Source organism: Camelus dromedarius, chromosome 13 (assembly GCF_036321535.1).
Source record: "Camelus dromedarius isolate mCamDro1 chromosome 13, mCamDro1.pat, whole genome shotgun sequence".
In the NCBI taxonomy this organism is placed as follows: Eukaryota; Metazoa; Chordata; class Mammalia; order Artiodactyla; family Camelidae; genus Camelus; species Camelus dromedarius.
Window position 1 is genome coordinate 15,523,417 of NC_087448.1, and position 17,466 is coordinate 15,540,882.

General features: G+C 39.5%; 1 protein-coding gene across 2 annotated transcripts in view; it reads right to left on the reverse strand.

Moving 5' to 3' along the window:
• The window catches only part of GPC5 (glypican 5), a 1,164,489-nt gene extending 1,147,278 nt beyond the window's left edge, over positions 1–17,211 (reverse strand). For both annotated transcript variants that reach the window (XM_010980223.3, XM_064493033.1), the window contains exon 1: positions 16,727–17,211. In XM_010980223.3, the coding sequence (XP_010978525.1) occupies positions 16,727–16,892 (166 nt within the window). In that variant the 5' untranslated portion in view covers positions 16,893–17,211. The remainder of the gene's footprint in view (positions 1–16,726) is intronic.
• Positions 17,212–17,466: the final 255 nt, after the last annotated feature.

Below are 17,466 nucleotides of genomic sequence, written 5' to 3' on the forward strand. Positions count from 1 at the left end.
CTCATACCTGAATCCCAGTAACTGTATTACATGCTTACTGTTTATTCCATTTCCAACAATGGGGTCAATTTCTTTTTCTAACTCATACCAGATTGCCAACCTCCATACTGGGCCCAGTATTTCCCAAACACTTGGGATGTCAGTCACAACCATGATATCCAGCAGGATATCTCCATCTTATACTCTGATAATTACATAACTGATAGTGACATTTTCCTACGACCCATGTCACACAAATTCATAAATAAGTACTAGAGTTGTCTACCATAAGCAGCATAGACAGGCTTGGTACACTCCGCTAAAAGCATTCCATAGGTAACGATCATCAGGAGACTCTATCGGCATCTTTAAAATTTTGACCTGATCATTTCTTCTATTCTAACAACATACTTAATTTCAATCTAACACCTTATTGCTAGACATCATTATATTTCTCACCATAAGGAAAGAATTTCCTCTGTACTGTCTCTTCCTAGCCAGGAAGACCACTATCCAAATATTCCACAGGTCTCCCCTCTATCAGTTAAAGACATTTCATCTACTGGCTTAAACTGTTTAAATCATCACACAATCTGCTCTAAAAGGACCCATGGAAAACTTCTTGCTCATTACTGCTCTTCCTCTCTAATAACTGCTCTGAATCATAAACCTAATTGCATTATTCTTTGTAGCGGCTAATAGGAAGTTCAGAGCCAAAATTTTCAGCCCAGCTCACAAGAGTTGGCGCCTTAATCTGCTTAAAATGTATGCTATTTCAAGTCTTAATCTTATACCTGATTTCATATGATTTTCCCACTCTTATTTTTCATATCATTTCTATAGATTCAAATTGCTTTTCCCACTATTATTTTCAGATTATATAAACCTCTGGGCATTGATTTAAACTAATATTTGAAGAGCTAGGATACAAACACATACACAAAATAGAAATCTGTGGCTAACTGAGAACAGACATTGAATGGCTTGACTCCTTCTGGCTCAAATTATTAGCTCCTCTAGAAGTTTTATAACTCACTCACAAATAAGTAGTCCAAAGGAGCCTCCAGCTTAAGAACATATTAACTATACAGTGAGAAGCTATGTCATTTGAATAGTCACACACAACATGCAATATAATTAAGGTTACTCAAACAGCCATAAAGTCAAGGTCAATAGGTTCCTCTTGTCTTTTGGGACTGATTTCAGCTGGATGTACAATTTTTAAAGTATATGGGAAGTACCTTAATAGATTCCTGTTGCAAGATAAGTAGAAGAAAGAAATCAAAATCATATTGATTCTACCTCTGACATAATTTTTAAATTTACTTTTTTCCATCTGTTACTACCACCCACTCTAATTTTACACCTAGAAAAATAAGTTTTAAATGGTACCCTACAGACAAGAAAAGTCTTTTTAAAATGCAAATCTGATCATGGCACTTATGCTAAAAGATTTCCTGTGGGTTTCTATTGCTCTTGGGATAAAGTCCAAAATCCTTAATACAGTCAAAAAGGCCTTAGGCAACTGATCACTGCCTCTCTCAGTCAGCTCTCCTGCACTGATTCCATCACTTTCTTAACCGGTAGATGTGCTCACAAAGAGTGTACTGTGCAAAACACACATATACACAAGAATGACCAATTATACTCTAGCTTTTTCCCTCTTCTTCTCTGCAGAATTTAGCATCTTGAAAGGGTGGTCTGAATTGATTGTTTCCACTTCATTTTACGTCAGTCCTGCCATCTCAGTTCTGACCTATAGCTCCTTAGTAAATGCACACAGGAACTGGCGGATTCCAGGTTGCCAAATCCAAGAGACAGCTATCCATTTCTAATCATTCTTGATCTCTCCGTGGAATCGGACAATATTTACTCCCCAGTTCTCAACACCGTTCCCTTTCTCTGATTTCTAGAACACCGCTGGATTACCTGCTTTCTCTTAGTCCTTGACCCTTTGTGTTTCAGGTTCTGCCTCTCAGTTCTGTCCCTGAGTGATCTTCTATTCCTAGGAATGCACCCACATGCCTAATGATTGCTACACCTTTATCTACATCCCTCTGTTAAGTGATATTTGGACCCACGCTTCCAACTATCTATGGTACATTCTCACCATGACATACCAGAGTCACTTCCATACTGACAGCCCAGTGTTGTACCTTCTTCCCCAAAGACTGTCTTCCACTCTCTGAAAGCTACTTCAAAAACTGGGAATCTTACTAGACACATCCTTCCCCATCAAGCCCCTACAACTCTACCTTCTTAATCTCTCCATCTGCTCCACCTACTTTTTCAAGAAGAGCTTCTCTAATTGGTATTAAGTAAAAAATGTCCTAAGAGAATGATAAAAATGAGTGAGGAAAAGAAAAACTCTTTCCATATGCAGATAACTTTGTTTTCTTAATAATCAAATAAGTAACTTCTCTCAAGTGTAGTACTTCCCAGAGCTCTAATACTCTGATATGTATTGTTTAGGATGTAACATTGCTCCCAAGCTAGTGAGTCCTTCCTGCTAAGAACACTAATTAAACAGCTAATAGAAATAATATGCAGCAGAACATAGTTCGGGTTTGCTGGGTATTCTTTTTGAGGTCAACCTAACCAGAGCTGTTAAGAATGGCATCTTAAAGACTGATAAATGTGTAAGCTTCTAAGTTGTGGGTGGGAGTGGGCAGCCCTACAGTGTAAATGGGCTCTTAGCCCCCCTTCTCAGGGAAGCATTCAGGAGAGGCTGAGTCTTCCTTCTTCCTGTGCTAAATTGCAGAGTAATTTCCTGCTCTTTATTTTGATTAATAAATCAAATGAATTCATCAAATATTGATTAAACACCTGTTCTGTACCAGACACTGTGATAGTTATTAAGGATATTGAGAAGGATAGAATGCAGTGGTGTCCCTCCAGGGCTCAATCTAGGGGGAGATACATTTGTAAAAAATGTAATTAATGTGACAAAGTGCTATGAAAGAAGTACGTACTGAGTTCTATGGGACCACAGGGGAGAAACTGATTTCCTCTTCTTGGAGAGACAAGAGAGGGGGTCAGGGGAGATTTTGAGCTTTATCTTGAGTAGTTTTTTAACTAGATGCTTTACTTACCCTTTCCCAAAAAAACAAGGTAGAAAATATTCTTGTTTAATACATGAGAAAGTGACTGAATTATGGTTAAATTTGTCCAAGTTCACCAAGCTGAAAAGTAGCAAAACAAATGTGAACTCTGATTGGTCAGACAAAATTGGGGGCAGAGAAGGAGGGAGGATGTATTCCACAGAGAAATGACAAAAAGCAAGATATATGAAAACGTGTGGTTCATTGGGGAAACCAAAAGCATTGATTGAGGCTTGGCTGAAATGGAACACCAGGTCTACGTATGGTGTGCATTGGGGGAAGTTGCTGGGGAGTGTGAAGGGTCTGGAAGTTTTTCCTACTTGCAAGTTAACAAGTTAGCATGTTACTTGTGAAAAAAAAATTAATAAACAGAAACCTCAATTAAATACAGTCAGGAAGCCAGAAAAGGGAGCTCGCATGTTCTGACCCCTCTTGTCTTTCCAAGAAGAGGAAATCTGGACTAGAAGTTAACTGCAAAAGCCACACACAGATGAAGATTTCCCCAAAGTAACCAAAGGTCCTCACAGATTTGCGGAGGAATTTAATATAGTCATTCAAGCTTCTGAACTGGTTTCTCTGACTTACAGCAGCTAGTCCATATTTTCCGCTATATGAGGAAGGCTGCTCTGCAGCAGGGGGGGGAAAGCCTATAGCCACAAAGAGTAAGAAATCTGTAAACATTCTAGTCCAAATTTCCATTTCTTTATTAGCTCACATGAATCTTTGTCCTTCTTTTGTCTTCATTACCCCATGAGATGCCTCAACATACTTTCAATGCATTCCTTTTTTAGTTTAAGACAGCTTTAGTTGGGCTTTTGTCACAAATCTGAGAATACGAATTAATTTAGAAGGCAATGATCTCAGGTATATCACTTAGAAACAGCACCTTCGAAACAATATGGAAAATGGCTTCCAATGAAGACAAAACTGGACCAATAATCCAACAGACTGTCACAATTATTCAAGAGAGAAATGATGTTTCCACTTGCCTTTAGACATGGCCATACTTAGGTACCCTGATTTAGAGATAACTTTAGAAATAATTCCTGGCTCTGAAGTTACTTTAGAGAACCTCAATACTTCCAGAAGTAATTTGTGAGGAACAAATTTAGTTACGGTAGCTCAGGATCAAAAACTGACCTTTTAAATGGGGAGAAAAGAAGCATACGAGGCTGAGGAAGAAGGAGCCAGATCATGAAGTGTCTGACAAGCTACATCAAAGAAGTCGAGATTATTAGGATAAAGAGCGATGGGGCTGCTTGTTTTCATTGCTGCCATTGGAGCCTTGAAGTCGTTATTACACAGAGATGCTCAGATCGTGGAATTGCAATGGTTTCACCTGAATGTTCTCATAAGTATGAATCACATACATTCATAAATTTCACTAATCACAGGGTAAGTTAAAAATTTGAATCATTGAAATAAATAATCTTTTTTAAGAATTCAAAGGACATAGAAATTTGTAAAGTATATTTTTATTTCTTAACTTCCTTTCCTGCTCCTAACTCCACTTTTCAATGTTATTTACTATTAATGGCATTTTGTGTATGTTGTTTTAGGGTGTGTTTGTAAATAAATTGATATGGAAGTAGGTCCCTTCTTTTTTTTAAGTTGGGCCATAATTTGCTTTTTCCTTTCAATAGGGCCGTATGTCACCTGTTCTTTGCTTATATAGCTTTACCTGTCTTGGTTTAATTTCCACATGATTATCCATAATTTATTACTTAATAGACATTAATATGCATCTACATTGTATTTTCTGTGCAATAAACCTGCTTGTGTGTGTGTGTATATATATATATATTAGTTTAAATTTGTCCAATTACTTTATTAGAACACTTTCCTATAAGTTGGAATTGGTAGGCAAAGGATACACAAAATTTAAATTTTGAGTGATATATGCAAAATTCCCCCAAATGTAGAGACAGTCATCAGTCTTCTCTCTCAGCATTTGTAGATGAGCGTACTCTATTTGTTACAACCACAGGAGCATTAGATATCAGTATTTTTAATCTCTAACAACGTTCTATTCCTAAGAAATTGTTTTTCCTCTGTTAATGTTGAACTCGATCATCTTCATATATCCTTATTAGTCATTCAGTCATTTGAATTTCCTCTTTATGTTCTTTCTTCATTTCCCTTGAAATATTAGTGTCTTTGCTACCAATTTATAAGAGCTCATTTATGATTAAGGATGCTAACTTTTGGTTGCTATGCACTACAGATGAAATGCCATAGGGGTTTTTTTCCCCATTTATTTCACTGTGGTGTTTATTTTATTTTTTGATTATACAGAAGTTATGTATTCAAATATAATCACTTTTTTGTTTTTGATTTTGGTTTTTGTTTTAGAGAAAGGCAATGGGAAATCATTAACACAAGAAATAAAGATAAGGTTTAGTTTTATTGAGGATCAACTGGGAAATGAACTGGCAAGGACCAAGAGGAGATACAGGCCAACTGAGTAATCCAGCCATGAGAAGGCACTAGGTTAAAGCATGGTGGTGGCAATGGTGGTGGTTAGAGAAATTACAGGGACATTTGTGAAACATATTCTATGAGATTTGGTGATTGATCGGATTAGTGGAATGGTGGGAATTAAATTACTGTGTTATTCTGGGGTATTATCTATTTAGTCCTATTTCCAACTGAAATCTAAAGGGTTAGCCAGGACCAGCGTTCTTCACAGAAAGTGTGAGGGAAAAGGGAGGGAAAGAAACAATTAATTAACAAAAGCACCATCACCAGGCAACTGAGTATGAACAGAGAGATCATCACTGATTAGACGTTCTAAAAGCATTTATAAATCCACTCTAGAACAGATTTTCATTTCTATATATTTTAATTACAAATCATATGATCTCTGAAAGCTGTGGGTCTAAATACCTCAAGCATGTAAAGTTTTGTCATACAGGAAGGCTCTTGAAAGGAAATAGATTGTACCTCAAATAGAATTATTTCATACAACTTTTATAAATGGCAGAATACAGGAAATCTGTAAGGGATTCCGCAACACTCCCTAGCTAATAAGTGTGGCTGTTACTACCTTCTAGGGAACGAGAGGAAAGAGCAGTTATACGAATCCAGAGACAGTTGTGAGGTCACGTGACAGGAGCTATGTGCTTAGGTAAAGGGACTTAGCCAGCCTGCTGGGACCCCATAAGATGAGACCTGGAAAACACCACACTCCCCTTGCTCAGTTTTCTTCTCCACTCATTGCTTTCCATGAACTGCCATAGGCAGGAATGCCTTCCATGTAGTCCAGGAACAGAGCAGGGCGAAGGGTCCATCTAAAGGGGCACAGAATTGCCAGCACACTCCTCCTTTGTGCTTTTCATATGGAGAAAAAGTTCTCACCCCAATTCAAGAGACATACGAAGACCCAGCTGCACCAGGACATGCAAGAACGTGATAAAACGCAGTAGAGAATTAACTCCTGCCTGATGAAGTCAATCACGGGCTGCAGAACCTGTCCCTGCTCACATTTACTCAGCACACTTCCAGGCAAAGTACCTTCTCTTGAATAAGTTAAAATGACATTATTTTACAAAAGATCAGTCTTTAGTTCTTAAACTACTTAATATGAATAAACAAATCTGATTTTACCACATAATTAAACCATAAATAATAAATTACTTAATTTATTAACTAAAATAAAGAATGAAAAGATGGACTAGGTTTCTATGAGTACAGGCGCCATACTCTGAGAATCAGCAATAGAAGAAAAATATCTGAAAGTTTAGAATTTTATTAGCGTGAAAGAAAAGGATTTCTACTATGACGTTTTTGGCTGCTCCCTGATATAGAGAATGTTTTAAATGTATCTAAGAAGTACATTTGTAATAGAATTAATTATGTTAACTATGGATTTTATTGTTGTTTACAAAGCTTTTACACCATATTATGTGGTCCTCGAAACCACTGAAAGGGAAAAGGAACAACCTATAGACCATTCCTGTGAGGAAAGAAAAATATTTTCTTAGAGGTTGAGTTGTTTGCTAGAGATCATGCAGCTAATAATAAGTGATGGAGTCAAGACTAAGCTATTTCAGAACTGAATTCATTGGTATTCACTAACATATATGAGCATGATATGGGCCAAATTATAAGTTAAAACGCCTTGTTTTCCCATTTATTTATCCCATGACAATTCTTCAATGTTTTGTCACACCCACCATTTTTCCTTGTTTTCTATGTAAGATATTTCCAAAGATAAATTAAATATCAAATATTTAACAACTTCAAGTTTATCTGTGACCCTACAACCCAGAAAAGTAAAATTTAGTTTTGTTTTGCAACTAAAGTTCTTAACTATTCAAACCTAGATCCACATATCTTCACCTGAAATAAACAGGACTCTGAAAAATTCATGGACTTCTCAGCTTTTGACTCTTTCCGTGTTACTCCTATTTCCTTTACCTTTTAAGTTGATCAAAAAATCTTTTTTAAAAATGACTTTTTCCCCCCAGAGTAAAACTGTATTCCAAGCCTGGTGGAGAAGAGACTGTTAATCTCTTCATTTTATTGACCTACTTCAGTTTCAGCTCATTAAACACAGACATTTTCAATGATCAAAAGAAAACGAACCAAATGTAACTTGGTATTACCTTACTAAATAAAAGAGTTGTTTGAAAAGCAAATAAATCTGAACAGGTAATTTAATATTGACAGTCTCCCATTTAAAGAGTATATGTGCAATGAACAAGGGCATCCAGAAAAAAATTTTCTACGTTTATTTGATCAATGAAGTCGCATTCTTGATGTGGTTTTTATCCAACCTTCATCTCAGTTCTTAGCCTCTCCCAAAATGAGCACTGAAGGAATTACAAACTAAAGTCCCTTAAAACTATGACAAGGAAAAACAAAAGATTATGAGCTCTAAAAAGATAGCTGCCAAATATTATTTCACCTAGAATTATAAAAACTAAAATAAGTCTAGTTATCACAGCAGAGTAGAGAAAAACCAGTAATTCAAAACCATTATCCTAAAAAGAGTAATAAACAATTTAAATTATTAAACAAGAAATGTTTACTAGCTTTTAAATATGACTGTATTTGTAATATATTTAAGACAATAGCTGAACCATATCAACATAAGCATGTTTCATTAGAACTGACTTAAATAATCCTTATACTTAGGTAAAATTTCCTAATTCCAATTCAAAGATATACTAAATAAATAACCAACCACACTTCACACAGAAAAAAAAAAATTTTCTAAGATATCATTGAAAAGAAGTCTTAAAGACTAGGTGAGTATTTCTAAAATTGGAATTGTTGGAAATACTTTAGAGACAAATTAAACCTACTACCATATTTTATGTTTAGTGATTTAATAGTAATTGCTTGTTTGCTTCTTCTGAAAGACTATGGTCTCTCCACTTGGTCACATGGAATCTGGACCCCAAGTCACTGTCCTTTAATAAAAATCTTCCTGACTGAGGAATAATTCTATAGATAAGTGATGTGTGCTTTCTCCCAACATGGAATTAACAAGGGGGAGACATGGAAAAATTGAATCATTTTCTAGTTCCTTACTATTAATTTTCTCATAGAAAGAAGCAATTCTGCTAGACATATATTCAAATAAAACACAAACCAACCAATCCACAGCCCACTGTAAGATATACTTGGTCACTTTTATTTTTCTCCATTCTCCCAATAATAGATCAAATAATGTTCTAAGGCAGATCAGTCACACTGTCTGCATGATGACAACAACTGTGCAAATGAATCTCTTCAATGTTAAACAATCTTCCTTCCTTACAGGACATTTGAGGAAACTTTCTTCTGGACATTTATTTGGCAATTTATTTACTTCATTTCAACAATGTTGGCTAATATAGATAAAAATTTCTTTAAATTTAAACTTAAAAGCATTGGGTCACTTCATAGAATTTGGGGCAGGGTTACATAAGAAGATACTAAGTTAACTCCACATAAACAATTTGTTCAACAACACAACTGAGCCTAGATCAGAATATATTTTTTAAAAAATTTCACCTTCTGCATTTGTCATTCTATTAATATCAGGCATAAAAAATAATTTAAAACAGTAAATTGAGCCTATTAGGTAACTCTGAATATAAGATTAAATCTAAAAATCAAAATTGATTTATTAAGTTTGGCCTAACCACAGAACAAAAAGATTAATCAATCACAGTTCCTACTCTCCAGTAGCCTATAGTCTAGCAAAAGGAAAACAATATATTTAATATCAGTGTTGCTACTTTGAGTCCCAATCTTTATATTGGAAGTAACTAAGTACTAATCTGCATGTGGTGAGTGTGAGGATTTCAGGTCTGGTCAAGGAAAAGACGGGCCCTTGAGAAGGCAGTAGTACATGGTGAGCTTTATTTGGGTGCCACTTGGAAAGGCAGTGTGAGAGGAGATGTCCCTCACAGAGGGAGTCCTTCCCGAGACAGTGGTGCAGGACCACCAGCCAGAAGAGGAAGCGGGCAAGGGAAACCAGGGAGGGAGGGGGACTGCAGAGGGGGGCTCCCATGTCTACGTGATATTGTTTAGCAGCAAGATGGGAAATCTCTGAGTCAAAGAGCTTCAAAGGGCAACAGCAACATGGGGGTCTTCCACAGCCCCAGAGTTTGTTTTATCCATGGCTAGCAGATGAGTTCAGTTTTCTGGGGTCTGCAAAGCAGGCAAGCTCTAAATATATATATTTATGCTTACTTGAACTATATTTAAAGCAATTGGATATGAAAAAGTTTGAGTCTGGCACTGGCAGGCTTTGGGCTAGTGGTCCCAACCAGCCATGGAGAAGTTAAAAAACACAGGGGCCAATTTTCAACCCATTTATACAACACCATAAAACAAAAAATATCAATGCATATAAGTAGAATCTTGGATGTTCAATACCTGTGGACTGAGTTCTGGAGTTTAACTTAAGAATCTGAGAAGTTCAAAAGATGTAATAAGATGCTCATGGAAGATTTACTAAAGTATTCAACAAACAGTTCAACTCTTTTTCTGTGTCAGGCACTGTTCTAGGCACCAGATATTCTACAGTGAACAAGGTACACAACAGGATTGGCTACATAATTTGCAGGGCCCAACGCAAAAAGGAAACGCAGGACCTTTTATTCAAACTTCAAGATGGCAACAGAACATTAAACCAATCAGGGGGTCCTTCTGAGTGTGGGACCCTCTGTGCCTACACAGGTCTCGTGCCCCGTGAAACCAGCCTCGGCAGATGTGTTCTCTATTCTCATCATGCACACAATCTAATAGTGAAAGAGCAACAGTAAAAAGAAAACACGTATATATGGCACCAGGATAACTGTCATGAAAACAACAAAGGGGGACGTAGGGCATTGAACCTTGCTAAAGGCCTTTCTGCAGAACTGACATTCAAGCTGAGATGTGGGGCCTGCACACCAGCCAGCTATGTGACGTGCGTGTGAATGTGTGGGAAGGACCCACAGGTTGAACATTTATGCCAGTGGTTCTCAACCAGGACCATTTTGCCTCCCATGGGTCACTTGGCAATGTCTAAAGACATCTTTGTCACAACTGCAGAGGGAAAGGTGCTGCTACTGACATCTGGGGATAAAGGTCAAGGAAGCTTCTAAACACCTTACAATGCACAGGACAGGACCCCCTTCTTCTGCCAACAATGAAGAATTGTCCAGCCCTGCAGGTCGATGGTGCTGACACTGAAAAACCCTGATACAGAATGAATGTAGACAGTATATAAAACTGTGGGTAGGGTAAGAATCAGGCACATTTTGCCTTAATGTTCTTAGCAATGTGACTTTACAGCAGTGAATATTGGAAACCTATATTTCCAACAACAGAGAATTCAATTAATGGTACAGTGATTCAGTAGAATCCTATACAGTCACTAAAAATACATGTTTAGAAGTATGTTTGATGACATAGGAAATACTGATACATTCATGATTAGAAAAGGCATGTTACAAAGAAAGATAAAGTAATTCTATGTTCTTTCAAAAAATATTTCTGTGCTGAGCAGAGAATTGATGATGATGTTGAAAGAAAATTCAGGTGGTTATTCCTGGATGGCAAAATTATTTTTGCTTTCTTTTTACTTTTCAGTGCTTTAAATTTTCAAGAGAAGATATATTCTTTCATAAAAACTTGTAAGTACAAAATCTCATTTTCTTTCTGTAAAAGCGTATTATACATTCAACTTACATGACAGCTGTATGTGAACCTGATGTGGCTAATCAAAAGTAGTGCTATTTCTGTGATTCACAAAAGAATGACTAATCATTTTAGGATGATTTTAACAGTACCGTTGGTGAAATTTGAAAGTTCTAAAGCCAAAAAGTAGAAGAATTGAGGGCACACTTGGTATTGTCTTTTCTTCTAGTTAAAGGTCAGGTGAAAGGTAGAAATGGAAAACGGCTACTCTAATAAAATCGATTGCTCTCATTACTTGACCAAGTAGGTGGGGTACCACATTCACAATCTATTTCAACAAAGCATGTGAATGAAGTCTCCTATGACTCCATTTTAACAAGATGGATTTATGGTTTCTTGAACAGTTATAACAAGAGGCCACTGATTTATAAATCATGTCTGTATAGGAGCAGCCTCTGGTTGTTGGAATATTACTCTCAGTCTTACACCAGTTAATGATAAAAGAACTGTCATAGACCAAGAAGGTGTTCTTACTAGACAAGACAAAAATCCATATTCTATAAAGTCTTAACAAGCTAGAAACATGACTGGACAGAGTATAGAAAAATTATAAAATGCTGTTCTTAAATGCCCAAAATTGCACCCATCCTTAAAGCCAATTATACAAATACAGGATGTTGGACACTTGGCAAAAAAGGAACTTAAATTTGGGGATGGAGAGAGGACGGGGATACACACAACATTTACATTTGTTAGTAAACAGATTATGAGGGAACTGGATGTGATTAGGACAATCCAGGCCCTGATGGGCGGACGTACTCTTTGGCACTAAAGGAAAAATCATACTTGCTCCCCCATCATTAAGCGTCACTAAAAGCCTGGATAAAAATGAAACATATCATTTTCTTAGACATCAAAACACACACTGGATTTTCCCGAGGAGAAAGTGACAAGCTGCCCTGACACGGGAACTAGGCCTTGATGTTTACAACTCAACAAAGACAACATGCTCAGAATAAGAAAACAAAGACGAGACAAAGCCGCCTAAGACCTGTGATGCAGCAGGACAGCCACGAGGACACCCTCCAACCACAGAAATGATCAACATCCCCTCCTCCAACCAACAAGAGTGATCACTGCTTCTTCATTAAAGACAATGACCCATCTTACTCGTCCCAACACCTAGTAAGTTGTGAAGACACCCAATTCCTGAATTGCCCTGCTTCATTAAACCCTTGTAATCACCCAGCACAAGCCCAAATCCTATAAAAAGCCTTGTCACCTGCATCTCACCAAGACACCCACAGTCCTGAGCACAGTGATCTCCCCTGCTGCTGCAAAACCTCCTTTGCTTGACTAACCTCTTGTTTCTGGTGGCGCCTGGCCAATGGGCTTCAACACAGGGCAATCGTGGTATTAATAATCTGCCCTGACATCAGCCTGTGGGTCTCTTTATGGCTCTGGATCAACATAACCAGGCTGCTGCCCCAGCAGCAAAAAGGGTTCGTGCATGAGAAACAAGAGTCCCAGTTTGAGATTACGGTCAACGAGTGACTGTGGCCACCAGCCACAGGGTGTGAATCCCCAAGCCACCCCATACACGCCCTTCACCTCGCTGAACACAGCTAGCAGACTGGTGGTGGAGACAGTGGAGGCGGCGGCTGCAGGTGCCACAGCTCGCATGGGTGCGTGCAGCCTGGTTTCTTTCTCAGGGTTTTCCTTAGTTGACAAAAAGAAACAGCATATTCACCATAACCTAATAAATACCATTTTGGATAGGTTTCTTTTTTAGAGTTTCCATTAGTTCATGAAAAGAAACAAAATGTTCACCATAACCTAATAAATATCATTTCAGGTAGACACATATTCCCCAATTTTAGAAACAATCATTTATGACTTTAAAAAAAAAAAGTTATTATAAAAACATATCCTGATTTATAGAGACCTAAAACTAAAATTTCACCCTTAAAGGTCAATTCCAGTTAAAATCAAGATACTAAATAAAAAACTGTACTAACAGCAACACATTTTTGAGCACTTACTATGTGCCTGGATTTGTGCTATTTTACAAACAATTATTATTTCATTTCATCTATGCAACCAGCCTTTTAAAAAGTAATATTCCCATTTTACAGATGAGAAAACAGAGGTTCAAAGAGGATAGCTGATTGTCCTCAGTCACAGAACTACAGGTGCCAGGACCAAGTTTTGGACTCAAATGTCTATAACGTCACCAGGAAGTTCATTTTTCCTGGGTGCAAGTGTGCAAAAACATTGTCCTTGAAGCAAATATAAAATTAGATGATAATGAAAGGAGTTAAAGAAAAAAACTATAGAACACTACTTAGAGTCTCCTCTAGTATTAGAATTTAATTTTGCCATGTTAAGTTTATCTTTATTATCCCATTTACAGCCAAAGCTACCAAGAAAAAGTTAGCTTTCACAAGCTGCTCTCTGTGTCAAGGAACATCCACATTTTAAAAACTCGTTGGTATATGAATTATCTGAAGGTAGCCTTGGATTTTTACAAGCTTCTCCGTTCTGAATTATCTTCTTTAATAAAGGGAAATAATGCATGTGTGAACAATGCACGTGTGAAGAGAATTTCAATGGGAAAGCTTTATCCCTCCTCCCCAATAAATAAAATAAAAGTAAAAGGACCTTTAAAAGACACTTTCACTAACAGTTCTTTTCTGAATAAAATAAACAAGAGCAAAGGGCACCTTGACTACTACTTAGGAAATAAAATCAGAACACAGGGAAATCTGTAATTCTAATCACATTTACACCTTCTCTCCTTTTTTACATTTCTCATCCAAACATCCTTAGGAGCTCAATAGGCTTAAAAGAATTGGAGCAGGGTAGAGAACAAAGTTGAGGGGAATCTGAGAAACAGCTTAAATGGCTGTTCTCACCATTTTAATAATTTCAAATTGGGTAACAGTTTTCGGAAGATGTAGAAGTCACAAATATAGGACAAATCTGTAAAAAGTTATTCTACCAGCTTGTATTATAAAAATGGCAATTTGGACATCTCAGGAATTAACCATTAGTGGACAAAAACAAAGGCAAGAAAGCACTAAAAAAGTTAACTTTCAAGGAAAATAAATATCAAATTTAAATGTATTGGCTGTAATTAGTGGAAGCCTATGTCCTAAATACACACACTTGTTATAAAGAATATTTGTAGTCTTATGTGAGAATGACTACTTAGATATTAACTGTGTTCTCTCCTAAGATTGAGGGTAATTTTATAAAATAAGATTCAACCACTATACTCAATCAAGCTCAATGATGTAGATCATATATAAATACAAAAATTAAGAAATGCTTTTATGAACCATGTGATATGTGTGGTTTACTCAACTGGAGAATGAGAGATTTTCTTTTTAGTGCAAAGAAGAAAGACATCAATGTTAAAAAGAAACAGTTTAATATTTCATTTAATTATTCAAATAAAAAATGACCAACAGTACAGAGACAAGAAAAATTCAGAATTATATCAAATTCAGATGTGAGAGCCCATTATTGGGTGATTCTGATTCAAAATAATACTTTGATGTGACTTTCTCTTAATGCAAATATCAAAGGAATTCAGCACTTCTTTTCATCAGCACCACTGATGTCTGAGAGTGCAGCCCTGCCTGGCCCCCTTCAGTAGGGGCTGTTATTATGCCTCCACCACCTGAAGCCACAGAGAAAGGTATTAGCAACAGGGAAATGATCCAAAATGTCTTAGGAAAGAATCTGCCTGCCAGCCTGGCTCTTTTTGTGTGTCATGTGTATCAAACACAAATAAGTATAGCCATTCGTTTCTCAGTAGGGAAGAGCTTCAGTTTCAGTAAAATGTTTTGCCAGTGATTGATACTCTGCAAAGTTCCTCTTCAAAAGAAATGAAACACACACAAGGTTCCAGAAACATAATACCGTCTAGTCATTGTGTTGCATTTAGCAGGTACCAAAAATGCTGAGATATGAGAGGGGAGGTGAAATCAAGGCCTTACTTTCAACATTTACCAAACATACCAACCAAAATCATGGTATCTGGGGGCCAAAATCTAATCATTCAGATGAGGATTTCACAGCTCAATGCCTTCACCATGTCCCCCTCCCCAACACACATACTCACTTTAGCTGCATCAGCTACTGGTAAGTGAGGTTTATTTTTTAATGAAAAGAATGCACTGAAATAAGAAAACAGATTTACAACGCGGTGGTATAATTTGAGGACAGATCTGCCCTAAGCTGAGAATATCCAACTATGTTGTTTCCAGCAGTATAGAAAAAGTGCCTAGTACCAAACAGGTATTCCAATAATTACTCGCCTTTTCCTTTAAAAGACTAATCACGTAAATTAAAATAGGTGCAGTGTTCCCAAATGCCCAGATTTTCCTTGTGGGGTTACTCCAGAATTGAGCTGACAACAGCAAAGAAATCAAGCAAAACAGCTACAGCTCCATAGAGCTAAGACTTGCACCTCTCCTCACCCTTTATAAAAACTCAAGCAGAAGATGGTTTCAGACCCAAGCAACCTCTACAAGTTCTTTGTTTAACCAATAAGCTGACAGCATTTGTTAGTGTGTTGGCCTCATTATCAGGTGCACTGCTCCAGTAAGATCTTAGCTCCAGACACCTGCTTTTGCGTGAGACAGCTAAGCCCTATTCTTCCAGACCAAATGAATGTAAAGTGGAAATTCCGCCCGCAGAAAGAAATTTGCCCAGTGAGGGCGAGGAGCACCGGGTAAAGGTGGAGGCACAAGCGCTTACAAGAAGCAAAATCTACACCGGCCACACTCCCTGAATTCTTTCCCCTTCAATCTCTGGTAGATCTCATCCACGTTAAGTGGTTCCCCCAATACATTCCGTTTGATTGTCTATTGCCGTCACATATTCAAGGGGTGGAGACTAGAGACATACTGGGCAGTTCGGGTTCCTGAAAAGGAGGGCTTGGTACCAGGGCACTGAGGGGCGACTAAGGGTCACGCCAGCGTGAGTGTACGGGGTCCGAGTTCTAATGACAGAGGAGAAGGGCTGCTCTTGTAAATGCCCCATTCTCCAGCAAAGGAGGATAACGCAGGTTTGTGATTCTGTTATCAAACTTGGAGCGACCAACCCAACTCTCTCCGTCCACCGTACGAGAAAGCAGCAAACCGAGGCCCTCCGGCGGGGCACTGGGGAAGTTCCCACTCGGAACAGAAACGCGGTGGAGGCCGCGCTGTGCCCAGCTGTCAGCTTTACTGGCCTCTACCAACGCATCCGCCGAGACTAAGGGAGCCGGGTGGGAGGCAAACGCCCAGACCTCGGCTCAGCCGCAGGCATAGTCAGAGTCCCCGGAGCTGCGCTGCGCTCCGGATGTCCACACCGCACTTCTCCATTGGCCTCCCCGGGGTTCACCTGCGCGGCCAGGGGGGCTAAAAAGTCATCCGAAAGGCCATCCTCAGATCCTGGGGAACGCAGGGCTGGCGCTCTGGACGTCCCAGCCCGCGCCCAGGCGCACAGCCCAGAGCCGACCATCCGCGCCTTACCTGCCCGCGGCGAATCCGGCAGCCCCCTGACGGGTCCCACCAGGCGCCACTGGAAAAGTTTCCGAACTTCTTCGCAGCTCTGCATTCCCTCGCTTCGGGTAAAACCAACGAGAGCCAGGAGGAGGAGACAGCGACAGCCCACACGCCAGGTCTGTGCGTCCATCATCGGTGTCCTGGTCACTCCTTCCCCAGCCGTGGACCTCACTCTCCCCGCGCGCCCTGCGCTGCAGGCGCTGGAGAAGGCTCGGCGGTCGAGGTTCCAAGAGGTGCGATCTGGCGGCGGGCGGGAGTCCGCTTGCTCTGGGACTCCAGCTGCACCTGCGTGCACCTGGCTTTCTCTGGAGGTGCCACGAGGCTGAAACACCAGAGTTCTCGGGCAGAGCGCCGCCGGGTCTCCCTCTCCCGCGGGGGCCAGACGGTGCTGCACGAGCGAGGGAAACGACTGGAGCTACGCGGAGCCCGTGAGCACCGACTCTGGCCACCGCCGCCGTTGCCGCGGGCTTGGCTCGAAGCTGCCAACCTGGGACGCGCCCGCCGGTCGCGTTCCACAGACAGGCCCCGCCTCCGCCCCCGCCCCGCCCCCGATCAGGCCACGCCCACGCCACGACCCCCGCGCGCTGCCTGGGGCCGCACCCGCGGAGCTGCTGTCAACGCCGGCCCCCTCTGCAGAGACATCAGAGCCGTGCTGCCTGGAGCAAGGAAACAAATGTATAAAACGAAACCTGACCTCGCTCTCCCAG